At 41.4% G+C, this 27,798-nt stretch overlaps 1 protein-coding gene across 2 annotated transcripts; it reads right to left on the bottom strand.

Moving 5' to 3' along the window:
• Nucleotides 1–7,118: 7,118 nt before the first annotated feature.
• LOC102941751 (opsin-3) lies at nt 7,119–23,512 on the bottom strand. Of its 2 annotated transcripts, XM_043522965.1 has the most exons (3): nt 23,349–23,512; nt 22,581–22,980; nt 7,119–7,775 (listed from the first exon to the last, which is right to left on the bottom strand). In XM_043522965.1, exons 1-3 carry the CDS (start codon nt 23,349–23,351, stop codon nt 7,414–7,416), a joined length of 765 nt encoding a protein of 254 aa, XP_043378900.1. In that variant the 5' UTR covers nt 23,352–23,512; the 3' UTR covers nt 7,119–7,413. The 2 variants fall into 2 exon arrangements, with proteins under 2 accessions (XP_043378900.1, XP_037764847.2); XM_037908919.2 differs by lacking the exon at nt 23,349–23,512 and having other exon boundaries at nt 22,581–23,020.
• Between the last annotated feature and the right edge of the window lie 4,286 nt (nt 23,513–27,798).

Below are 27,798 nucleotides of genomic sequence, written 5' to 3'. Positions count from 1 at the left end.
AGGGCACACAGAAGTGAATCTGCGGGTGTGAGAATGGCTTAAGTTCTCAGCACTGAGTTCTCAGCACTGGATGACAATCAAAATGGTGCTTCTCCATGAAAGTAACTGGTCTCCTCCTCCAACCTAACTGCACACTTATGGAGGGAAACCAAAACTGCAGTGCCCATTACTAGCATCTGCCAGTGCACTTCAGGCTCTGAGTGTATGGCTGTGGGACTTCAGTAAAGAACACGGCAGAGTGTGCTGGGCAGTGAAATGTCTTAAGTTTGTTTTGCGAATGTTTGAACTGCTTGAACGTTAATCAAAGGACAGCTGCCACTCGCTCAAGAGCATCAGTGATTTAATTTCCTGTTTTTTGGGGAGGGCAGTGGAGTATGAAATGAAAAACCTATCAATGTACTTTGAAAAGGTGGGTCGCGGCTGGGGGGAAACTGTTTAATTAAAATAGTAATGGCCAGCCTGTATGTCAGGAACCAACAAGCTAGCCAGGATTGCGATAAGGGATCTGCTCCATAAACTGTGTGTGCAGCTGCTCACCTGTGACATTTTTGGTCTGTCAGACCTTTTCCTTTTCTTTCCCAACCCAACTTCTCTCTTTTACCCTATAGTTATGGTTGGTTCCCACAGCAAGTATCTTCCAGGATCCAGCACCCAAAGAGTAGGATATTGATTGATTTTTAACCAGGGTTGTCAATTAATCACAGTTAACTCACACGATTAACTAAAAAAAATTGATTAAAAAATTAATCACGATTAATCACAGTGTTAAACAATAGAATAATAATTGAAATTTATTAAATATTTTGGATGTTTTTCTACATTTTCAAATATATTGAGTTCTATTACAATACAAGATACAAAGTGTACAGTGCTCACTTTATATTAGTTTTTATTACAAATATTTGCACTGTAAAAATGATAAAAGAAAATATTTTTCAGTTCACCTCAAACAAGTACTGTAGTGCAATCTCTATTGTGAAAGTGTAACTTACAAATGTAGATTTTTTTTTACATAACTGCACTCAAAAACAAAACAATGTAAAACTTTAGAGCCTACAAGTCCACTCAGTCCCACTTCTTGTTCAGCCAATCACTAAGACAAACAAATTTATTTACATTTGTGGGGATAATGCTGCCTGCTTCTTATTTATAATGTCACCTGAAAGTGAGAACAGGTGTTCGCATGGTACTTTTGTAGCCGGCATTGCAAGGTATTTGTGTGCCAGATATGCTGAACAGTCATATGCCCCTTCATGCTTTGGCCACCATTCCAGAGGACATGCTTCCATGCTTATGATGTTCGTTAAAAAAATAGCGCATTAATTAAATTTGTGACTGAACTCCTCAGGGGAAGAATTGTGTGTCTCCTGCTCTATTTTACCCAAATTCTGCCATATATTTAATGTTACAGCAGTCTCAGATGGTGACCCAGCACATGTTGTTTGATTTACAAACACTGTCACTGCAGATTTGACAAAACGAAAGAAGGTACCAATGTGAGATTTCTAAAAATAACTACAGCACTCGACCCAAGGTTTAAGAATCTGAAGTGCCTTCCAAAATCTGAGAAGGACGAGGTGTGGAGCATGCTTTCAGAAGTCTTAAAAGAGAAACACTCAGATGCAGAAACTACAGAACCCAAACCATCAAAAAAGAAAATCAACCTTCTGCTGGTGGCATCTGACTCAGATGATGAAAATGAGCATGCATTGGTCCACTCTGCTTTGGATCGTTATCGAGCAGAACCCATCATCAGCATGGACGCATGTCCTCTGGAATGGTGGCTGAAGCATGAAGGGACATGTGAATCTTTAGCGCATCTGGCACGTAAATATCTTGCTACACCTGTTACAACAGTGCCATGTGAATGCCTGTTCTCATTTTCAGGTGATGTTGTAAACAAGAAGCAGGCAGCATTATCTCCTGTAAATGTAACCAAACTTGTTTGTCTGAGCGATTGGCTGAAGTAGGATTGAGTGGACCTGTAAGCTCTAAAGTTTTACATCATTTTATTTTTGAATGCACTTATTTTTTTGTACATAATTCTACATTTGTAATTTCAACTTTCATGATAAAGATTGCACTACAGTACTTGTATGAGGTGAATTGAAATATATTATTTTTTTTGTTTTTTATAGTGCAAATATTTGAAATCAACAATAAATATAAAGTGAGCACTGTACACTTTGTATGATGTGTTGTAACTGAAATCAATATATTTGAAAATGTAGAAAAATAAAAAAAATTAAAATAAATGGTATTCTATTATTTAACAGTGTGATTAATCATGATTAATTTTTAATTGCATTATTAATTCCAATTAATTATTTTAATTGCACGATTAATCGCGATCAAATTTTTTAATCTCTTGACAGCCCTAATTTTAACTTTACAGTAGAACTTCAGAGTTACAAACACCTCAGGAATGGAGGTTGTTTATAACTGAAATATTCGTAACTCTGAACAAAATGTTATGGCTGTTCTTTCAAAAGTTTACAACTGAATATTGACTTAATACAACTTTGAAACTTTACTATGAAGAAGAAAAATGCTGTTTTCCCTTTATTTTTTAAGTAGTTTACATTTAACACAGTACTGTACTGTATTTGCTTTTTCTTTTTTTGTCTCTGCTGCTGCCTGATTGCATACTTTCATTTCCAAATGTGGTATATGGCTGACTCGTCAGTTTGTAATGCTGATGTTCATAACTCTGAGGTTCTACTGTACCTCTTCATCACAAGCAACCTTTTCTCCCTTCAAATCTTTGTCTTCACATATCACTAAGTATTTTTCTCAATGGAAGGAGCACAGCGCCTTCTACCCTCTCGCAACCCCAGGGATAGCATCTTGTCTCGCTCTGTGTCAGACAAAGGCTGTTTCAGGGTTCTCTGGGTAACATCCATCCACCTTTTTAATCATCACTCGAATTAGCCAGTACATGAAAACACGGCGGCAGCATACGGCACTGCCTGTACTAACCTTCCTCTCCATCTTACTCCTCACTGCACCAAAGATTTAAACCACAAATTAAATGAGATAATCTATCTGTACATACCATATTAACTACCTCGGTGAGGGGAGGCTTGTCCAAAATATAACTGCCAGGTGAAGTGAAACTGTTTCAAGTTAATAGAGAACTTTAAAGTTAAAGGTTTTTTAGGGGTTAAGCCATAGTAGTTGGGGAAAAAATAATACTCACAAAATGAGCATTCTTCGCTCTCTTCTACCCCTGCTCCACAAAACACCAACGCCTTCCCTCCTGCCCCACATACAGGCAAACCCACAGATATATTTCCATCAGCAAGATATACTTGAGAGCTTATAGAAAGGATGTAGGGTCATTCCTTCTCCACTTTGCATTGCAGTAGATCTTTTCTTAACAAGCCACTGATCCAGTTCCAGTGCAGTGAAAACCGCATGATCTGCCTTTCTCCACTAAGCAACCCCTTGTCTTAAACCATCACTTTACTTTAAAGTATTCCCAATGTGTCTTGTACTATTTTGTTTGACCTTTCGCTAAAGATTCCACCTGCTCGGCAAATGTTTTCGCTGCCCCCTTAGGGAGGTTACTTGAGAGCAACCCCGTTTCCTGTTACTTTTAAAAATACAGTAGTCTTACTGCGGTTTTTATCATTCTTATTACAGTAACATTTTGTTTATTTAAGGACAACAGGAATCAGGATCCCGTTTGCAATTAAATTAAAGCAGAGGATTCTCATTTCTATGGTTTAAAACTGACTTGCTAACGTCTCAAGTTGATTTGAAGTTGGATGCTGTTGTACAGTTCAAACCTTCTTGGATACTAAGCGCTTTTCCAAAAATCACATCTAAACACCTGAAAGCTAAACTAACACGAAGTATGAAAGGTGCCCTGGTCATACAGAATAAAAGGCCAATAAAATAATCAAGTAAGATTCTTAAATAACTTTAGTTAAGCAACGTGGAAATGCCAAATTGTGCCAACAACTGAAATAAAAAATAAGTTTGCTTTTTATAGCCACAGTAATGTACAACTGTATATACACAAAAAGAAAAGGAGTACTTGTGGCACCTTAGAGACTGGTTAGTACTCCTAACCAGTACTCCTTTTCTTTTTGGCTGTTACTCTGAAACCTGTATATACACAGGTATGTACACAGGTTTTTCCAGTGCTGAGTGCAGTCCTTCAGACTGACCTATATAATTTTATAAAGAAGGGAAAAATACAAAGGGCAAGAACAATCCAGTAAATGGGATTTTCACAGGTTCGCAGGGTGTTATTTTAATGCCTCTAAGCTACTTAGGTTTTATATATATTGCAACAAAAGGTAGAAGATGCCTTAGTGAAGGAGTCAAAGAAACTTTAGTTATGGAATTGGTCAGGAAAAAGTATCATTGTGAATACATTTACCTAGCTGGCAGTACTTCATATAAGCATCAAGGCTCTACACAATGATTTAGCTAGACAGGCCTGAACTAAAACCCTGAAAAAGTTCCAAGCTCAAAGGTTTTTTGGGGAGGCAATTCAGTTCTGGATCTGAATTTTGAGTTCATGCCCACCTGTAATTTGAATCCCCAGGACTCTAGTTAATCTGTGTGTCATTATGGAGGCTGGATATTTTCCTAGGCTGTCAGTGTAGGGATGAAGGAGGGTTTACAGCAGCCAGGAGGAAGGTACCTCAGTACTCACCTGAACCCCTTGAGCTTCTAGCATGTATTCGGGTACCTCTGGGGGCATTGCCATGTTCTGGAGCTTAGAAAGGGCTGAGGAGGTTGATGGAGTCCTTACATGGTGAAAGGGAAGTGGGGGAGCAGGAGTCCTGCTGTGGGAAGAGGAAAGTAGCATGCAAGAATACATTAACTAGAGCTGTTGCATAGCTTTTTGTTGGAAAATGCCAATTTGCTGAAACAACAATTTTTTGCAGGAAAAGGACACTTTTTGTCAGGAAAGTTTCTTGGGTCTACAATAGAACTGAGTGAGAGAGAGAGAGAGACCCTAGCAAGTAGGGCACTTAACAGGGATGTGGTAGATCTCGGCTCAAGACTGTGCTCTACCTGGTTGGGAGAAAGGACTTGAAGCTGGGTCTCCTGCGTCCCAGGTGAGTGCCCTGACCACTGACCTACAGTCAGTCGTGTGTCTCTGACCGCATGAATATTTAATTACAAGTGGAACATCCCCAGCAGGAGCCCATGACCCACCACAGAATATCCAATATCCTTATGGCTAGGGCACTCTGCAAAGATTGGATGGGGCACAGAGAATTAAGGCTACACTGTAAGAGACAGAAAGAGCACAAAGGCAGCAGCTGGACAGATGTCCTAATCTGTCCCTCCCCCAAGGTTTGTTCACCCCAAGAATTCTCCATCCTCCTCAGGCTGCCCAGTCCCATTCACTCCCCTCCTCTAAATCTCCCAACTCCTCCCCTTGTACCCCAGCTGGCCTGGATGTCCCAACCTCTCTGCCTACCTGCTTTTAGGGGTTGTATATGGGGGGGTTACTAAGGAGAGGATAAGCTTCTGCCTCCTCCCACACCTGCTCCCACTTCATGGGATGAAGGAGATAGACCCTGAAGGGGAAATAGTGATTTATTCTTATAATCAAGAAATGGCATGCACTGAACTGCACTTGGATGCTTAGGGAATTGACTGATCTCCTGAAATTTCAGTCTGTAAAATACATGGCAATGGATCTGCCTTAAATCAGGAAAATAAATAACTCATGTACACTGAAATATAATTATTACCACTGGGAAATGTGTGCTTTTAATGTTCCACAGGGTGTATGTTCTTTTTCTAGCAATGTAAATAGCGAAGCTACTGCTGCCTCGACAACACCCTGGCCTTCCACCATTTTCTTATGTTTTTGTATATGCCATGTAAAATTCATCTCATTTTAATCTCCCCTTTTCTACCAATAGGGAATTCTCTTTTCTTTGAGCCTGAGTCTGGGCATAACACAAATCTCTCAGGAGATTTCTTTTGTTCCTAACCTCTCATATTATGTAGGCTTTTCTGGTTTATCAACCAAACCTCTGTTGAGGTGAGTTATTGCCCTATTTGTCCGCTATCTCCACAATGTTCATCAAAAGAACACTGCTCTGAAAACAGCATCAAGTCCACGTCCTCTGCTACATTTATAGACAGCAGAAAAAGAAAAGAACCAGGTTAGTAATATACCAAGAGGGCTGTGCACTGAGAATGGTAAAGAGAGGAATATATCATACCACCTTTCCAAGACAGTATAAAGAAAAGGAATTGCTGACAAGAAGCTGTATTTATTCCCTGGTTTAAAATCTAATTTCCATCCTCATGGCTTCCACTAATCCACCTAAAAGAAGAAAGATTAGTTTGAAAAAGTGAAAGGTCTTTTAATAAGTAAGTCTGTGTTATTGTTTTTAAATCACTTTCTCATTTTTCAAACTAACTTGATGTTGTACTTGATAGGGAACAATGAATGGAGCAGGAAATGTTTTCAATCTGTTTGGCCTGAGGAGCAAAGACACCGCATAATGTGTGCTCTCACATAGTTATTATCAGTCAAAAAGAGCAGATTTAGAGAGACTGATGTTCTTTAGAAGATCCATAAACACCCAACATTTGCTGATGATTCTAAGCTAGTCTCCAGAGATACAATGGAGGAGGTGCAACTCAGTGAATTGTAGGTTGACTTGAGGACTCACCTTCTAAGAAAGACAAAATTGTGTGAAAGGCAATGGTGGTGGCTATGCACAGAGGTTAGAGGGAGATGAGGAAGAGGGAATGTTTAGCAAGGTCCCATTTTTGGACAGGACTAGTATTCAAAGAACACTACTAAGCAGCAGTCTTCCATGCATATCCAAGTGCAGAATTTATCCCTTGGTGGAGATTTGCTGTCTTGGGTAAATTGTGATGCAGCAGCATCCACAGTGTCCATATTTTCCATATATTCAAAATATGTATACATATTACTTATTTACTATTGTAAATATATATGTAAACACAAACTTTAAATTTGAAAAACCCGATAGCTCCACAGTGCATTTACTGGATGCGTTCAGCCCAGACACAATTACAGAGGAAAAACATTAAGCATCAGCACAGAGCACATTTTGTTGAAAAACATCTGACTCTGCCTCTGATCTCAGTGTGTTGTACATACCATTTCTATTTGTAAAACGTGCTTGCTTCTGAGGGAGCTAATTCTGCTGCCTCCCTGCTCTTCCTCAGCTGCAAAGAAACTACTTCCACGGTACTAGTCAAGCGGTGACATTTAACCATGTGCTTAGGCCCTGATGCAGCAAAGCACTTATGTCACTGTCAAAAAGAAATCAAGTTAAAATGGACTTGGTGTCCAGTTCAGTGTCCTTCATAAGTTTGTGATGCCTACCACTGTAATACCTACCAATGAACATTAGCTATGAATTTTAGACAATGTATGTTGGCTTCTGCTCATGTTTACATTAAAAGGATATTTAAAAATGTACTTACCTGCTTTATAGCACATAGCAGCTTCCCATAAGAGTAAACAATAATGAAAAAAGGAATTACAAGGCAAAAGATGAAGAGACATATGATGTACGATATATTGTTAGCATCCCTTGAATGCCAGTTTATTGAACATGTTGTCCCTGGTCCTTCCGGTCCATAACTACTCCATCCAAAAAGGGGTGGTAAGGTCCAGAATAAAGAGTACATCCATGACAAGATGATTCCCATCCATATTTTCCTATAGTTTGTGGCATCTGCTTCTGTAGTTCCCATCATTGTACAATAGCGTTCATAAGAGAGCACAGCCAAAGATATAAGTGAAACTGTACCTGTAATAAAATATATGTATTTTTATTACCAAAAACATCTGAATGAACATTTAATTTTTGCTGGTATATATTGTCACAAAAGGTATTAAATCAGAAATCATGGACTAAATTAAAGATGAGGTTGAACCCCAATGTTTTCTGGATCAACATTCTCCAAGAACTGGGAGTATTCTGATTTAATCTGGCCAATTGTAATTAGGAGCCAGCAGTGGAGTTTGGATCCAGATCCGCATAGTCTGAGATGTTCAAACAAGTACCTGACTAATATAAACATATACTTTTTTTTTTTAGTGAGCAGGGATTCTAAAATTTTCAGTCTGTGTAAGAATCAAGGCTATAAAACTTCCACGTTTCAATTTTTGTACAGTCACTAGGGTTTAAATCCTGGTCCCGTGTAAGACAATAAGAACTCAGAAGCCATTATGATGGGTAACATAAAAATGTAGACAGACAGATTTTGTCATTAACTGCAGTGGAAGCAAGATCAGATCCCTAAGGCCTGAAATTTCAGCTCTTGGCCATGATTTGTGCCTGCACTTAATAAAGCCCGCACTTTCAAGTGTAGTTTTTTACCTACAGAGTAAATCCTAAAATATTACTCAAGACACATCATGATGTGTATGCAGGTACTAGGATTTGCCCTCATGGACCTCAAAGGGGCCAAAAACAATTGTATTCACATCATTGCAGGCTGTCTACATAAAAGTTTATAGTCCCAAGGTATTAATAAGATCAGTCTCTTCAAAAAACCCAGAAGCATATAATGATCCCCAAAAGTGTATGAACAAAGCCTTGAAGAGAGACAGTTTTTAATTCTTGAATTGTCTGCCTTTGTTTTTGATGGCATTTCAGAGGTAACAGAAGTGAAAAAAGGATGCATCCTACATCTCTCCATCATGGGTGAAGTTCTGAACTAGTTAATAAATCACTCTTAAGAGGGGGAGAAGGCTCTAAAATGTCATACCACTGACAGCTGAAGAACAGACAGATTAGTCATGTTAGTGAGTGTAACGTTTCAATATATACACACCACATGAAGCTGTCTCTTTCCTTCTCAAAGAGAGCTTAGTGGTTATGGAGAGTGTCAGATGGATGACACTTGAAAATTAAGTCCTCTATTTATCTGGCATTGTTGGAGACAAGGACATTTGCTCAAAGTGAGCAAAAGAAAATAGATTAATGATGGGGTGTTGTCTGGGCACCCACATTTGAAATGCTAACCCCACTCCCCTACTGTGTGTCTGATCTTCAGGACATTTGCATAGCAGCCAATGGGGGTTGGAGCATGGAAAATCCCCAACAGAAGAAGAGAAACAGAAGAGGTGGCAGAGATTGCTTTTAAATGGGATGTTCTTCAGCCAAGAGCGCTGTTCCCTCACAAGAGGAATCCCCACTGGAGGAGTAGAGCCAGAGGTGCTCCCTCCAAGGACATTGACCAAATTAAAAATATTCTCAGGAGTGCTGAGGGCTCTGAGGGGGAATTGCACTGGGGAGTTGGTCATTCTGCATAGATGACTCTACTGTGCAGTCTAAACATCAAAGAGTGTGTGTTTAAGAAGTTCCTGTAAAAAAGCCTGTTTTTCTTGCTTTAAAATGGTATGTGGTCCTTGAGGGGTTCAACTCTAAATCAGAGTGATCACAGTGGGTCTCTGAAAGAGTGTAAATCAGAGGCTTGGGAGATCTCAGCATTGGCTTTGGGGCTTAAGATAGTTAAACTGTGGGGTCCCTCTTCCCGCAAAGGGTTCCAGATCAAGAGGTCTGACCTCGGGAAAGTGCCTTAGGAGCCTCACAGACAGAAGCAGTGACTGGACTCTGCCCAGATGCAGATGGCTTGGAAGCCCTTGGGTTCCAAAGGCTGGGTCCAATGATAACAGACTAGCGATCTGCCACTAGGGGGACTTTGCCAGGTCTGTGACCCATTCTGTTAGGGCCTGATCTAAAACCCATTGAGGTGAAGAGATCTTTTTCTATTGACTTCAATGGACTTTGGATAAGGCCTTTAAAAACAATGTTTAAGATCCCAAATCATTAACATTTTTCCCTTTATCTCTTAGATTCTATTTTACGGGAAAGGCCCATATAAGTACCTCCACCTTTTTCTGCTTTGCAATGCCTTTTGATTTCAGTGGGTGCTCTGCATGTAGAACAGCTGCACAATCAGAGCCTAGACTGTCGTCAAAAGACAATGTGAAATAGATGGGTGATTGAAGCTAATGCACTTTAAAGCTCTGATCTGATTGAAATAAGCACTAGGACATTTTTATATATCTATGCCTTGATATCAGATTAAGCAAGCAGATGGAGCAGATGTGGCTTTGATTTAAATATATCTTTTAGTGGAAATAAAACAAACGGCATGACTGTGATCACACAAACAGCAATAGAAAATTATCCTCTCATTTTGTAAAATACCAGTCTGAAAATTTTGTCTTCTAGCCTCTGCTTTGTATAAAAGATCAACTGGTTTTTATTCAGCTGTTTTATGCCATGCTTCAGTTTACATTTTTGTAGGTATTTTTAAGCAGCCATGAAGCACAGAGGCTAACTCTGTTGATCCATAAACCTCCTAAAGAGATGCGTAACATGCGTCATACTGAGTCTCTCACTCTCAGCTTGAAAATGTCTTACATCAACTCTACCAACTTCTGAGATGAAAAAGGAAAACACAGAAATGTGTGTGTTTGGAAATTCTCTCCAGGCCTGAAGCTCCCCTGCCTTACACCTTCTATAGTCATTTACACCTGGGAAAAGTAAGCATCAGATACTACCACCTACTTCATAGAGTGGAGAATTTTGTGTTGGTAGCGTTCCTCCCCTCCCCCCACTTTGCACGAGATGTCAAGCAGTGATGATTTAAGTCCACTATCTACAATACCTCAGATATGTACGAGCACAGTTCTACCTGCATACTTAGTCTCTTTCTAGCTGGGATATCATTCCCCAGATAACTTCTCAAGAAGTCCATACTTTCTGGGACTGTCTGCAGAGAACCAGCTAATCAATGTTAAAACCCTCCCTGCCTCCAATAGGTGGAATCCTCGTGCTTTATTGTAAAAAATATAGCATTCTAGATTTGTTTCTCCCAATGCTGAATTAACACTATTACAAGCTGTGGTATCTGCGGTCATTATTGCCCAACATGCTAGCTGAGTACTCTCTTACTCCATAGAAGCACAGCTGTCACTTAGCCTGCACATGGATAAAAATATTCCAGTGTTCAAAGATGTCCAAATGTTTGAAAGTAACTGCAACATGGTTGATGCATAGGTCCAAAACTACAATAAGTAGTAATACTCAGCACAGTTCCCTCTGTGGTGGGGGTAATCTTTGCAGCTTCTCAGTCCAAATTTACCTTAAAGCTCTTGGTCAACACAGAGTTTATAAATACATATAGAACTTCAATATCCCCAACACGGGTAAAGGAGATGTTACGAAAACATGATGTGACCCTTAAATAACAAGAAAATAAACATGGACTTCGAAGAAAAGAGATACAAGCAGATAAAATATATTCCAGTATATATATGGATTTCCCAAAGCCTTGGTATACTCCTGACAGCTGTAACACATACTCTGCCCAGGACGTCGCTGAAAGCTGTTTATCCAAGCAGAGCTTTGCTTGCTTGAACTCTCTGATAGATGTACAAGGAGAGAACTATCTCTGTCTGAGTACTCTCAAAATGTGACATAGGACTTTGCTCATAGCCCTACCCCACTCAGAGTGGACACTTGGACATCCTTGGTATATGCTATAAGAGAAGCAGCAAACAGCCTCTCTAGAATCAATCTCAGCATACAGAACAGAGAAATAGTATCTTATCTCTTAATACATCTTTTGCAGCACAGACAGGTGAGTGAATAGGGTGAGAATACATTATGACTCTGGAAATCATCAGTGAAGTCATTTTAATTCAAAGGAACCTAGAAAGGTTAGAAAAATGCAGAAAACAGCAGAATGAGATTGAACTTGGAAAAATGCAAGGTTCTACATGTGGGAGGACACAAACACAGATAGAGGGAGGGAGATACCTGGAAAGCAGTAATGCTGAAAGAAACACAAGATAATAATGGACATCTTGTTGAAAACTATGTGTAATGTGATTTGGTAGCACTGAAAGGACAATGTAGTTTATGGTTGCATGTTGTCTTCAATGGGAGTAGAGTTAGGCCAACACTGAGTGATTTGGAGACCTTGACCCATAAATCCCATAATCTATGTGCCCAGAAAATGTGTATGTATGCACAATGGTACACCTACAAGTGGAGCCCAGGTTGGCACCATTTGGAAATCAGGCCCAAAAGAAAATATTTTGCTAAACTGTTATTCCAAGAAAAGCATACGGCTACCACTTGCTGCTCTTTCCACTGAAGACTTTGGCTACCCACCATGTCTGTTCTCAAATCCAATCTAGTTTTACAGGACAAGATACGCAAGATTGGCATCAGAAAACATGGATTAAAAAATACCTTAATCTCACCATTTACGCTACCAATTCCAATCTTTCAGAAATAGATTTTGTTTGTTTTTCTTTTGCCAAAAAGCTTGAGGTTTCTTTATTTCAGATTAAGTTTTTGGCCCTTCTAATATGCTTAAGGCTTAAAACATTAACATTATTCCTATATACTCTGGATATGTATAGAAACTTTGAGACCTACACAAACTTCCAAACTTTAGGAGTGTCACTGGTGATTACTTAACAGTCTAAATTGTCCTGATTTGTGTTTTTCTACAACATTGTTTTTGCTGGACAGGAAATTCATTCCCTGTCTCTTTCCCCTTCTGGTCACTTCTTTGCTCTCTCTGGAGAACTCTTTTCCATGGTCATATTTTGGATGGAATGATGGAATACAAATAATGATGGAATACAAATAATGACTGATGAAAATAGAAAAATCTCTGCAGAATTTTCACAGGCTGTATGCTCTCCATACCTCTTTCAAACTTTTCTGAAAGATATTTTACACGTAATCATGTCTTGCTGGCTGTAATAACTATTTTTCACGGTTTCACGGGTGATTGTCTGCTATGACTCATCAGCTCAGCCATTACTTGCAGGTCACCTCAAAGCTTTTTCAGATCATTAACCAAGGTGAAGACATAATTATCTTCATCGTCACACAGCTCTTACAGGATGAGGAAGAAAAAGCTGTGCTTCCAGAACAGTAAGGAAGGACTTACTCAGTATTGGCAGTACCTGTAATATTGAGTATTTGGGTTTGCATGGGCTTTCCCCTCTTTTGAGGAGCTCTCCAACTCCTCAGTGCAGTATTTTCAGGGGGGTGAAAGGGCCTTTTGGACTTCTGAAGGATATGTTAAGCTGTCCCTAAACCCAGGGACATGGCAATAGGCCTGAGTGGACAGAAGCTGGGTTCCTCAAGTATTGTAGTATTTACAGTGTTGCCAACTAGAATCAAGCCCCTCCCCTCCAAAAATCACGGAATTTCCTTAAAAATTATGGGTTTTTTTTTTTTTAATAATACATTTTAGGTTTTTTATTTGCTTTCTGGTTTCTGAGTCTTTAGGGTGCACTCAAACCATGTTTTCAAGCTTTTCTACAGAACCATTACATGATACATGATAATCTCGGTATTATTTTATGTGAAGTAATCATCAGGATTCCAGGAGCTGGTACTCTAAGAAAAACACCAAATATCACAAGAATTGTGATAAAGCCATGAGAAAGCGAGATTCATAGGAAGATTCACTGCTCACAGATGGAGTCCGCTCATGAGAGAGGAGAGTGAACATTAACAATTCCTGGTCGAGTGACTGTTTGAATCTCAGATTTAAGAGACACGATAAATATTCTAGCAATGACCCTACAAACAAACAAAAATGGACTGTATGGAACACAACATCCTTATTTCCGAATTTTGGGACCGAGCGTCACATCTAGCAATGAAAATTGAAGCTAATAATGCAATATTTTACCATCTGAAACATTAAGACATCTTTGTTTTCCTCTCTAATTTGAATTTTATCTTTGCTAGGTATAATAATCTCTCTTCTGAGATGTAGGTAATACAGAGATCTTACTTGGGTAAGTGCAGTGCAGTGTTATATAGATGTAATTGGAATTAGAAAATAACAGATAGGAGGTAAATGGAGCATATGATTGTTGTTTGGTTTTTGCCATGTGTATTGCTCCTGTGAGGAGAAAACAAACTATAATGTCATCATTAAATTGTGCTAAGGTATTTTAACAGTATGCTGGCACAACTGTAATTAAGAGCATAATTTGACTGAACACAGATAACTGGTACTGACATGCATAAAACTGAACCTTTTTCTGTTTTTAAAATGCAACCACATGCATTTGAGATACAGCTCATACCAATATATACTTTTATTAGAGAGAGAGGCTACAACAACTACCCTGAATCCAAACTGCAGATGTGAACTTTTTATCTTTAAAACTGCCACAACCAAAAACTTAGTTCAGAGCATTCCTGACATTGGGGATTCACAGTCTGGATCTGATGATGGGCTGGTTTCAGTGTTATCCCAGCTCATTATTACTGAGCCTCAGTAGTGAGTCCATGGTTAAGGTTGTGTCCAAGCTTCCATTGTAAGTCTTATTTTTTTCTACCCATCTCTAACCTTATGACTGGAAATAGTGACTTGTCTGAAAATGTGTGTGGTTAAAATATTTTCAGAGAAAATTGTTCCAGAGAATTTTGAAACCAGAAGATTTTAAACAAAAATCCTTAGGATACTTAGTTTTTGTTTTGAACTTTACCAGTATCTCATGATTCTTCAGGCACTCTTTTTTTTAGCCACAGAAAGCATTTAAGAATTCCATATTTCACTTGAGTAGATAGGTCTCACCACACTCAAACGCAGAGTAGTTTCCTCAGAGAAGACAATTTAAAATAAGTTACTCATGTATCATCTTTATTATGCACTGGATCTCCACTAGCTGCCTGATGATAAAATGTTGGGGACTTTAATCACCTCTTAACAGGTGCACAGTACGTATTACAACATGATCCAGAATTGGGAGCTTTGGCTGCCAGTGGCTAAGAGAGCTTCAGGCAAGAAAACTCTGGGCGGTGGGGGGAGAAAATTGGAATTCCCTCCCCCTATTTTTCAAACCAGCACAGCTCCATTGACTTGACCAGAGCTATGCGAATTTACACTAGCTGAGGATCTGACCCCTCAGTTGTTGTTATAAAATGAAACATTTAAGTCTCCAGCAGAGCTTTGGTGACAGAGTTTTTTGTGGCCTGACACTGTTCATACATCCAAAAATCCATAGCAATTAACGTGGATTATAAAGTTAATAAAGTTCTGACCTTAATAAAAATATCCTAAGCACTAGATCTCATCAAGGGCTGTTATGTTGATGCAAATAAAGCAAATCTGAAGTTTCTAGGTCAAGCTGCTTTTGAACTTAAGACCTGACAAAAAAAAGTATTAGAAGAATTTTCAGAGTAAATTACTTCTTTTTTTTTTAATTCTATCTGTATCATAGCAGTAGCATGTCTTATTCACCTTAGATTCTTCCAAAATATTCTCCTGTGGCCAAAATCTTCAAAATTTTAAGCATATCAGTTTTGACAGGGCTGGGTGTACGTGTTTATGACTCCAGCCAGGCATCTGATGGTTTGTAGGCAGGACACAGATGGTTGTACTTTAGGCTGTTCTCTGCTTGTTGACCAGAGAGTTGAGGTAGATCTCATGATCACATTTTGCCACGGCTCGGAAAATGTCTTTTAGACATTTACATTCTTGGGCATATCCCTCCTTGCATACTTCTGCCTTTTTTACTAATATATCAAAGTCCTCTTCAAAAAGACAGGATTCCTTGTACAATGGTCTGAAGCCAATTGTTTTAGCAGCAGTATGTGACATAGCATGACGTATACAACTCCAGGCAACATCCGTGTTATCCAACGGATATCTGAGTTACATATGGCATCATTGTCCACAGCAATCAGGTTTCACAGTTTTGTGATCAACAATGGACTTTGTCCTTCTCTTTCAGCTTCTGGCTGAGCAACACTTAAAATTTAACCATCAGCTTCACATGGCCTATATTGACATCAAAGTGGATTTTGATTTGGTTGACAGGTAAGCACTTTGGTTTGCACTGAAAAGAGTTGGCAGTGCAGATGTTCTGCTAAATCTAGTGCATGATCTTTATTCCATTATTGGTGTGGGAGTGTGCATTGGTTCATGGTTTTCACCGTGTTTCTACACAACCTCAGGTGCATGGCAGGGATGCACTCTCACCCCAGAGCTATTCTGTTGAGCTATTGACTGGATATTAGGACTTGCTGCATCAAAAACAAGGTTGGTCAAGAGGTGTTCCTCAACCAAGACTACACTGGTGACGCTGCTTTGCTTGTGGAGAAGTCAGAGAATTTCAGCCTTGCCCTCTAAGGTCTCCAAGACACCACCCACACGACGGGGTTGAATGTCTAATGACAGAAGACCAAGGTCCAGAACCTTGGAGCTGGGCCACCAAAACTCTCAGTGCAGGTGAAGTCAAACACTCTGAAAGGTGTTGATGAGTTCATCTCTCTAGGCTGCATGCAGAGTTCAAATGATCACTGAAAACCAGACATTCTTGGATGAATAGGTCTTGCTGCCTCTGGCATGAAGTTCATGTCTTGCTTAATGGCACAAAAATTTCTTTGCACTGAAACAAAGATCAGGATCTATCAGACCTGTGTATTACCTGTATTGTTATACAGGGCAGGAACTTGGACCTTCCTACAGGCAGACTTGGAGCCACTAGAGGGATTCCATATGTGTTGTCACTGCCAAATCCTGAGCATAAAGTGGTTCAACTTTTTGTGCGAAATGCCATACTCTCACAGAGATCTGGCTTTCCTGCAGTTGCGCACTACATTCAAAAGTGGCGTTGCATGTTCTTCAGCCAACTGCGATCAGAGCCCCATTGTCACACACAGTGAGAAACTGTGCCTGCTGCAAAGAGTTTACAATCTAAATTGTCTAGACAGACAAAGGAAGTATTATCCCAATTGTACAGAGGGGAAACTGAGCCAGAGAGAGACTTAATGACTTGTTGAAGGTTTCACAGGAAATCTGTGGAGAAGCAAGGAATTCAACCAAGATCTCTTGAGTCACAAGCCAATGTTTTAATCACAAAACCATTCTTCCAGCTGCAGCCTTATCTGTGGTAGCACTCTAGTCTCTCCATAAAGATGACTGCTAAGCTTTCAGATAATGGGTCAAATCTGCCTTGCCTCACTTGTGCCATGGGTCAATTCAACTTGTCATGAGAAGAAAGTAAGCAACACCTGGCTCACCATTTACAACAACCAAGCTGTTGTTGGGGAGGATAGCTTAGTCATCTAGGCTTCGGGGTCAGCTTTCACTCCCCAAATGGAAATTTTGCCATTAGCTTCAATGAGAATGTGATTGGGCCCCATATTTCAGGTACTGAAACCCACTAGAAGAACAAATTCATACTCCAGCAGAGACAATTCCTCTTGCATAGGTAAATAAATTGATCTTACTTTATGAGAATCTTTCAGGTAAGACCTTAAAAACTGAAGCCCTGCCTATTCTGTGTGGGTACTAAAAATCCCTTGGGTCTCTTGTAATGTTATAGATTTTCACTAATTATCCTGGGTCAATATTCCTTCTCCCTAGCACTTTTGTGCAGTATATTGAACACCAGTTGCTTTCTACCCTCCACACCAGTGCTGGCTATATTTCAGTGATGCTATAAACATCTAGCTTGTAAAGCACTTTGAGATCCTTCTTCACTGCAGAGGCTCAAGAGCCAGCAAATAATTGTGTCTTTTTCTAATTGCCTGCCTGTCTCTACACACACACGCGCGCGCATGTGCACACACATACACACTTTAGAAAGCAGTCCTGATTGTTTTTGATACTTTCGATCAATAACAATTGAATACCTTAGCTCTGTCAGAATGGGAACATGTTTAGAAAGTAAATTGCCCGTTCTTTAATATTGTCTAGGATTGCTGCTAACATATTGGCTGGAAATTTAAACTGATTCCTGTTTCAGCGCATCTTGGCATTTGTGCAGATTGTGCACTGCACCTGCCTCATGCTCCAAGAATATGAAGCAACATCAGTATGCAGCTAATTCTAATGCTCCACATCATTCTTTCCACAGTAAAATGTGAGATCTAGTAGATTCTGGATGAAAGGCAGGGAGGATGGAGCTATGGCTCTCATGTATTGTGGCCCCTTTCCCCCCACGCCTTCTAGGAACTATTCTGTTGGCACTCTATGGAGCATTGTCTCTGTTGGGTTTTAGGGTGCTGACCGGGCTGGAAGGCAGTGGAAGACAGGATCAGATGCCTGTAAGGCATCATATAGTGCTGAGCCAATGGATTTCTGTGCAGAAATCCCCTCAGGGGTCAATACTGCTTGAAGCAGTACTAACTCTTGGCAGCTGCTCCTGAACAGCCATGTGAGACTTAGTCAAAGGAGGATGATGCCTGAATAAGTCGTGCTAGCAGAGAGGAGCCACAAACTTCCCTGTCTCCCTGGTTCTCAACTTCCCCTTCTATGCTGAGTCCCAGGATCCTCTGGGATTGGAAGCCACATCCCCCTGCCCACTTTGCACCCCATTAGTCCCTCCAATCTCAAGGGATGATATCCTGAAAACTCCATTCGCTTGGAGCTGTTTGCCACCATTGCTCTGCTTTGTGGGAAGGGACAATCTAGACCAAATGTCAGTCATAGAGACATCTAAAGATCTGTGGGTTAGTTTGCAGACCCTTTCCTAGAATAGCATAGTGGCACCATTAGATAGTATCACTTTTATCTTTTAAATATAACCTCTTTTTTGCTATTGGGTTGCAAAATTCCCCCCGCCCGGAACATAAAAACCTCACCAAGTATTTTTTTATTTATTTAAATGCTATGAATATTTAACTTGAGCTAGGACTTAATATAGCAGGTTTCTATGTTGCAGGAATTTTTGTACAGTAATTACAAATCCATGAAAACAAATATTTGTTTGAATGGTACCTTTATTATGTGTTACCAAACATCATTCTAATAATAACATGGTTGGATTGTGCACCCGATTAACAGTTGTCTGCAGATAAATTATTACTGATTGCAAAGGAATTCTCTAATCTGACTCTAAGCATATGCTTACACTGCTGTCATGGGGTGTAATTGCAGCATGTGTAGACATACCTAAGCCAGCTTGCTTGGGTACCAGAGTAGGGAAGCTGCAGTGGTGTGCAAGTAACTAGCCAGGGTCCAAGGTAGGCTTGTATATCCCACTGCTCTGACATCGAAGATAGCTAGAGTAAGGCTAGATTAGGTATGTCCACATGATCTGCAATCCCATCCTGAGATTGCAGTGTAGACATACCCGTAGTGATCCAGCACAGAACTCACATCCCAGGGGCAGGCTAAGGTGGCTTGAAGCTTTCTTTCCACCCTCCCAGTCTTGGACTGCCCCGAGCAGCCGTGGCATACCACGGACAGCCCTAAGCGCCCGTCTAAGTTACAGATGCCTCACTGCTTGGAATGACTTTGAGTATACCTACACTGCAGCTGGGAGCAAGCCTCAGAGCCTGGGTAGACAGACATGCGCTAGCTCTGCTTGAGCTAGCGCGCTAAAAATAGCAGTGTGGACGTTGCCGCGCAGGTGGCAGCTCTGGCTAGCCACCTCAGTACAGAGCCAGGGTTAGATGGGCTTGTATGTGGACACCCGGCACAAGTCCGTCTCAGTTTAGGGCAACTTTACCTGCATTCCCCCACCATGCGGGGCACACCCACTCTTAGGCTGCTGGCTCCCAGCTGTCACCTGTCTTGGGTGGAGACATGTGTGTCTCTCGCTCCTGGCCAAGGTGATTCCAGACTGCACAGTTCCCTGCCTATACTGTGAATTCCCCAGCAAGACATTCTGTCTTATCAGGCCAGCTTGCTTTTCTTTCTCAGAGGCTATAAAAAATGTGATTGCTCACAGTAAATTTCCCACACAGCTCTTTCGAAGCAAGTATGGTTATTCATAAGGTGAAAGCATTACAGAGACCACAGATTAAAAACAATGAAAGAACCTCCATGCATGCTAATAAGCTTACCAGAGATCATCCCAGTTTTGACCAGGGCTCTTTATACCCTACCATGGGGTTGTTTGTGGTCATACGTTCATAACCACCTTGTCTCCAAAGCTGTGAGTCCCTCCTTGATACACTTTGGGTCTTTGATCTGGGAATAGGTAATTCATAGACAATGGGCCGCCTCCTCCTCAGGGCAAAGGTTCATAGGGCTGACGTCCTGCGTAACTGGAGAGGTTATATTCACATACCCCTCCCCCAAGAGATTTCCCAGAAAACCCCTTTAACTTTAAGCACATTGTTTCAGTTAGTCCTTGTGAAGCTCATTACACTTTCCAGGGTTTACATTAGTCAGGTCCCCTCCCTAGGGACATTACATACAATCCCACAATAATACATAAACATTTGCATTTTAATACAATGAACTGAAAGGATACTTAAACTTAATTCAATAAGGATTATCTGGGATATTGCAGGAAATTGCCATATTTATCACACCATCCACCTCCCTTTTGGGGAACCTCTTCCCTGGGGTCTCTCTCTCCCCTCATCCCTCTAATTTTTGCAGATCTGCACCCTTCTCTCTTCCTCTCCTCTCCCTACAATCGCCCTGACTTATCCCTGGTTTGATGAACTGCGATTTCTCTGAGTGTTTCCCTCAGTACTGTGGGAAGAGATGATGTAGCTCTCCTGAGTCCCCTTTCCTACTTTGTAGGTCTTACACTTCCATCCCTCCTATTTCTCAGTCCCCTAAGCCCTTCAGATCTCATTGTCTTTAGCTCCCTCCCCACAATCACATGTACAGTCCTTACTTCCACCTCACAGCACCCCCAGCACTTCAGTAAACCCCTTTACGTTGACAGCCCAGCCTTACAACCCCACAAAGCACTCTTCAGTCCACTCTTCATCAACATCCCCCAGACTCTCCTCACACAGCGCTTTGTCACCCTCAAGTACACAGCTCTTTAGTGTCCCCCTAACACAGAGAGCCCCACACTCCTTCCGCCTTTCCTCAGACACACACACAGCCCATCATGCTCTCCTCAGGTTTCTGCACACACACTCTTCAGTCTCCACACAGGTGCCTTCACACTCCTTCCTCTCTCTCTCTCCCTCACACAACCCCTGCTTCCTTCTTGCCTTCTCTCTCTTACACCCTCCTAGTTCTCTCTCTTTCTCTCTCTCTCTCTCTCTCTCTCACACACACACACACAGCTTCTTCCTTCCCCATCCCAGTATTGTTAATCCCAAAAGTTAAAGAAAATTATGTTTCCGGTCCCTAAAAATTATGAGGTTTAAACAATATAATACATTTTAAGTTTTTTTGCTTTTTGATCCTCTAACGATCATGTTTTCAAGTTTTCACTACAACCATGAGGTCTATAAACTTCCTCTTTTTTAAAAAAAAGTGAAAGTTGGGGTTTTACTTACTTGCATGACTCCAGGAGCTGGAATTTTAAGGAAAATGCCAACCGTGACAAAAGTGTGAGTGGGCAAAACTGCCTCCCCTCTTACACACATGCAGCACCACAGCCTTTAACTGCTCCACACAAACATAGTGTCACAACCTTTTATCACCTCCCAAGATGTATACAATTGCTATAGCTCTTTATCCTTTCACACACTTTCTCAGTCCCACAACTTTTCACGTCTCCTCCAAGGACACATGCAGTCACACTGTTGTTTTGCCCCATGCAAATGTCCCATCGCCTTTCAGTTCCCTCACCACACATGTAAAGTTCCACAGCTTTTCACCCCCACACATATTGTCCCATAGCTCTTCACCACACATACACCCAGTCCCACAGCTGTTCACCCCTTCCCTCATACACACACAGTCCCACAGCCTTTCACATATCCTTTACAGAGACATATACAGACCCACAATCCTTCAGCTCCTCCCCCTCCCCCCAGACACAAAGAATATCTCTTTGCTGCATTGAAAAGCCTGGGTCTGTGGGACCTGGTCCTGAAGACTCAGTGTTTCCAAGCAAGGCTTGAGAACCCACACTGCATAGTAACCTGGGTTTACAATTGCTTGACCTGGGTCTCTCAGCTGTGCTACCGTGTCCATACTGCACTCAGATCTATGGCTTGAAGTGTATTCAAATTGCAACATGACAGGGTTTGGACCCGAGTTGCAGCAGGACTCAGCTCCCTAGCAAGGTTCTGGGACCCGGGTGCCGAGTGCTTGCTGACCCAAGTCAGACTGATTTGTGTGTGGATGGAAGCGGGGTTTGGGTTCGGACTAAGTCAGAGCCCAGGCTTAGTGTGTGCGGTAGACATATGGAGCCCTTCACTCTTCCCCCCCCCCAACCCCAACACACACATATAGCCCCACAGCCCTTCACCTCCCCCCCACACACACACCTTCCCCACACATCACCCTAATGTGAGCCTGTCATGTCTGGGTGGGGAGGTCTGTGCTGGTGCTCTCTGTCGCTTCCTTTTCCACACTGCAGTGAGGGGCACAAAGTCTGACAGGAAAGCAGTGAGCCAGGGCACAGGTAGTGAATGGGCTCACTGCTACCTGGTGTGTGGAGTTAGAAGTGGGCAGCAGCTCAGCACCTCTATTTGAAGGGGGGCAAGGAGTGCAGGGCTTTCTATGCAAACTATGTTCAGTGCTGGGAGCTCTAGCTGGGGAGGCTGTGGGGGGTGAATTGTGTGGTGAGGTGCCCTAGCGCCTCCCTGTGTGCACAGGCCTGGGAGAGGCTCTAAACCATGCAGGAGGGGAGGTGGCATGCTGGGCGCACACCAGAGCAGGAGATTGCCACTTACCAAAGAGGGTATTGATGAAGCCGTACCAGATGCAGCCACCTGGCCCGATGAGCCAGCGTCCCTGAGTGCTGGCGGCAAAGCTGAACGGGGTGCCCATGATGCACACCATCATGTCGCTCACAGAGATGTTCATCAGCAGCAGGTTAATCGGAGACCGTAGCACTTTATTCCGGCAGAAAAGTATCAGGACCAAGAGATTATTGAGGAAGCCCAGGGTCCCGATGATGCCAAGGCAGATGGCAGTGATCAGGTGGCCAGTGGGACTCAGATTCTGCTCTTGTCCATGTCTCTGGTTGCTGCTGTTGCTGCACCAAACACTGTTAACACCACTGCAACTGTGGCTGATGTTAGGCACGGTCATCTCAGTAGGTCTCTTTCCAGATCTGCTCCAGCTGCTTGGCTAAGTATTGCAATATCAGCAGAGTAAATTATGCATTTATATCTTATGCACACGCCAACACACGCACAACCCACTAAAAAGCCCTCACTCTCTTACATGTGTGTGTATATATATAAAAAATATATAATAGTTTCTACTTAGTTAAACTGCAACATCAGTGAGTTAAATGTAGCAAGCATTTGTTTCTTTCTTTAATGCTCCACCATGTGGCTGTTACGAGCTGGCTCTTTCTGTCTTCCTCATTTGTGCCTGGTGTAGAGTATGAAATAAAAAAATGTAACCGCAACTACCTGATAATAAAATGTAGGTCAGGAAAACGTACACAGAAAGGGGCTGATCCTAATCCAGGAGACCAACAGACTACTTACCATGCAAAAATGAGGGAGTGAATTAGGTGCCTGTTTTATTCTTCTTCCATTGTGTGTATGTGTATACGTGGCTGCTGTCTTTTATTTTTTTAAATCTTAATGGGGGAGGTGACAGTACTCTGGATCGTTACAGTATCAAACCAGTTTTCAAAGAGTTCTATAAATTGCAACATCTGGGGAATAAAAAAGAAGCTAGAATGATAAGTCCTAGGAAAGTCTTTAGCATTTAAGTGCCAGCTGAAATGTACCACTGTCACAGAGCTATATAATACAAAATGCAGGTAGCTGTAACATGGACTACTGTAAGGCATTTTTTTCCTTTGGAAAAATGTTTGTAAGATGTAAACCAAAGTCCTAAAGAAAACTGATTGATCAGTGACCTAGTCCTTATTAGTAATCAGCAGGGGTTAAAGTATGAACTGTTTGACACAAATACAACAAATGTTTTCACGATGAGTTTTGATCTCTGAAAGTACAGAGAGGAGCTTGCTAATGAGTATACAGGTTGTTATCATATCTAGATCTATCCAAAAGGAGAGTATGTGGCTCATGCTTATTGCTTAGAATGCAGTCCTAAATGATTTATATCAAGTTTGAGGAAACTGTTTTTATTTTAAATAGGAGTGGGTATTCTCCAACCATTAAAAAGGTATGAAAATATGGCAAACTTCATGCAGCTTCCTGTCTACAAGCAATTGGTGTTGAAAGGACACTGTCAAAGATAATTTTTTTATGTTTCTAACATTGAATTTTGTTTTCAATAGAGAGGAAACAATTCTGTTGCTCTTAGGTTTAATTTTTTTACAGCTTTTTTTTTTCTTTACAAAACTTTAAGTTTTGGACTTAAATTAACTTGAGAACAGACATTAACCTGCCCCCAGTTACATCAATAAGAGTGTGGTTTTAAATAGGTTTAACAATGTACTGGAGCTTTTGTACAATTGCTTTCTAAGTGATACTTCGAAGTATATGAATGCCGCAAAATGTCTAGTTAACTGGATTACCTAGTAACTTGAATTCAAAGGAAAAGTAAGGTAAAAGAAGGACTATTTTACTTCTCACCCTCAAAGAAAAACAACCTCTAAATGCTTTTTCTGCAAACACATGTGCACAGAAGTAGCAAACCCCTTTGGACTGCTCTCAATTATCACTACAGTGGGAAGAGGTAGGTACTAGAGGTAGACAGAGTTAAGCCATGACAATTATAGAATAATATTTTTCAGTATTATTCCTTTTCTTACCCAAGGGCCCAATCCTTTCAAAGGCTTATACCCATAAATAACTGTACTGATGTGAGTAGTTCATCAGAATTATGCAAATTGACATTTGCTGATCAATTATTATTGGTTTTGCTGGGGTTAATAATTTTATAGCTGTTGGGAAGTGGTTGTCTGGTTATTTCTGATAATATTGTGTTGTATTCCCAAAGAGAATTATTATCAAACATTTGTATTATTGTAGCACTTAGGAACCCTAGTCATGGACCAGGACCCCACTGTGCTCGGTACTGTATAAATGCAGAACATAAAGACCATTTGTCAAGGTTCCTTCCCCACTCTGAACTCTAGGGTACAGATGTGAGGACCTGCATGAAAGACACCCTAAGCTTATTCTTACCAGCTTAGGTTAAAAACTTCCTCAAGGTACAAACTTTGCCTTGTCCTTGAACCCTATGCTGCCACCATCAAGCGTGTTAAACAAAGAACAGGGAAAGAGCTCACTTGGAGACGTCTTCCCCCCAAAATATCCCCCCAAGCTCTGCACCCTCTTTCCTGGGGAAGACTTCATAAAAATCCTCACCAATTTGCATAGGTGAACACAGACCCAAACCCTTGGATCTTAAGAACAATGAAAAAGAAATCAGGTTCTTAAAGGAAGAATTTTAATTAAAAAAAAGTAAAAGAATCACCTCTGTAAAATCAGGATGGTAAATACCTTACTGGGTAATCAGATTCAAAACATAGAGAATCCTTCTAGGCAAAACCTTAAGTTACAAAAAGACACAAAAACAGGAATATATATTCCATTCAGCACAGCTTATTTACCAGCCATTTAAACAAAAGGAAATCTAACGCATTTCTAGCTAGATTGCTTACTAACTTTTTACAGGAGTTCTGAAGAGCATTCCTGATCTGTTCCCGGCAAAAGCATCCCACAGACAGACAGACCCTTTGTTTCCCCCCACCTCCAGCTTTGAAAGTAACTTGTTTCCTCATTGGTCATTTTGGTCAGATGCCAGTGAGGTTATCCTAGCTTCTTAATCCTTTACAGGTGAAAGGGTTTTGCCTCTGGCCAGGAGGGATTTTATAGTTCTGTATACAGAAAGGTGGTTACCCTTCCCTTTATATTTATGACACCATTCCTGCCCTCAAGCGCTTTCAATCTAAGTGTTAGACAAGAGAAAAGAGGTGGATACAGAAAGACCAATGGAGCAGGCAAAGGAAACAGTGAAACAGTATTGGTTAACATGATCAGCAGTGGTGTTAGGACATCAGAGGCCCAACTGTTGTCAAGGGTTTTTTTGTAGGCATCATGGCAATGGAGACTTTTAAGCATGGATTTGAAGGAGGCTGATGAGGTAACTTTGCAGATGTTTACAGGTTGCTCTTTCCAAACATGAGGGCCAGCATGGGAGTGTGATGGTGTGCATACCCCACACAGGCAAGAAATGAGTTAATGTGAGCCCGAGAGGCCAGTTAACATACTGGGCTGTACTTAGAGGGTGGGCCATGCTTAACTGATGATGCAGCTCAGCTGTGGAGGGACTCGGAGAGGACTACATACAGGAGAAGTTTAGAGCAGAAGGGGGCTGCAGGGAGAGAGTGAAGAACTCTGCAGTCACTTCTATGGGACAAGAGAATGGGGAGACCAGTGTTGGGGGTGAAGCTTAGGGGGAGAGTTGGCCCTGGGATCTTGTCATAAGTAGAGAAGTCTGGCAAGGGGCCAAGAGAGACTAGAAGTAGCCACTAGGATGGAGCAGGCTCCAATAGTGAGTCCTGATATAAGGGCAGGACTCAGACTTCCAGGGAGAGAGCCCTGGTAGGCATTCAGTTGAGGAACAAAAGATCATGTCTGAGGAGGGCAGAACTTGGTTTTAAGATTGTGTTTTTGCTCTGGGATTTATTGTGGGACTAGGGGGTAATGGACCCTGAGAATCCTGGCACTGAATAAACCTAGAGAGGTTGTGGGGAAAAGGCCACAGTAGGAAGAAGCCCAGTAAGGTAGAAGGGGCAGATAGACAGAGCTTGCCTGGTCACCACAGGGTTCCTAGTCTGGGACCCAGAGGACTGGGAGGGCCTGGATTCCCCTCCCAGCCACTGGAAAAGGTGTTATGAAGTCCCCTGACCCAATAAAAAGGGATAAAGACATTCAAAGCACTGAGCCAAGAGGCTACACAGACCATGGGGCCCAGAGTTTGGTCCAAAGGCCTGTTGTACAGGCAATGGCCTGCTTGTGTGATTTTTGTTATGCCAGAAGGGTGCTCTTAAACGTGGCCTAGCTGCGGGGCCAAGTTATGGGAAGAGAGACGGCTACAAGGCCAGACTTGCTGTTTACACAGTGCACCAGACAACAAAGATCCTCCTATGCTCTTCCTAGCCACAAGGGGGCACACCAGTGGTGAGTGCAGTCTTTTGCAGAGAAAGTAAGAAACTGCTTCTTTGAAAAGTTTACACATGGGCGATGGACATTTAACATCATTTCAAAAGTTAACATAATAATAAATTATAGATGATAGATGGGGGAGGGGAATGACATAAAGGGTTTGAAAATGAAGACAAATAGTTTTGTTTGATGCCATAGAGCAGAGGTCCCCAAACTGTGGGGTATCCCTCCAAGAGGGGTGCACAGTAATGTTTGGGGGGGCGTTCAGTTGGGTCTGAGTCAGATGTAAAAGGAAACTTAGTTTGATAGCATCCTGTCTGGCAAGAACTCACTTATCAATAGCTGGGATGTGAAATCCTCATTTCTTTGTTGTTCTATCACTGTAGTCCCCATTTCCCTATTGTTTATCTGTATAATCTCTGTCTGGTTCTGTGATTGTTTCTGTCTGCTGTATAATTAATTTTGCTGGGTGTAAACTAATTAAGGTGGTGGGATATAATTGGTTAAATAATCATGTTACAATATGTTAGGATTGGTTTGTTAAATTTCAGTAAAATGATTGGTTAAGGTATAGCTAAGCAGAACTCAAGTTTTACTATATAGTCTGCAGTCAATCAGGAAGTAAGGGGGGAATGGGAACAGGGAATGGGGGTGGGAAAATTGGAAACATGTTTTGCTAAGGGGGGAATGGGAACAGGGAATGGGGGTGGGGAAATTGGAATCATATTTTGCTAAGGGAGGAAATGGGAACAGGGACACAGATAAGGCTCTGTGGTGTCAGAGCTGGGAATTTCAATTTCAGCCAATTTCAAAGGGGCATTGTACCTCTGTGCTTTTTTTTCATGGC

This window comes from Chelonia mydas, chromosome 9, assembly GCF_015237465.2.
Source record: "Chelonia mydas isolate rCheMyd1 chromosome 9, rCheMyd1.pri.v2, whole genome shotgun sequence".
Taxonomy (NCBI): Eukaryota; Metazoa; Chordata; order Testudines; family Cheloniidae; genus Chelonia; species Chelonia mydas.
Note: the sequence above shows the minus strand (reverse complement) of the source record. Positions and strands in the feature narration are given on the sequence as shown.

Bases quoted from the DNA above. Each gene is read 5' to 3' on its own strand.
- LOC102941751 (XM_043522965.1), bottom strand. The intron at 7,776-22,580 runs GTAAGTGGCAAT...ATTTTATTACAG, and splicing joins CTTCATCAATACCCTCTTTG to GTACAGTTTCACTTATATCT.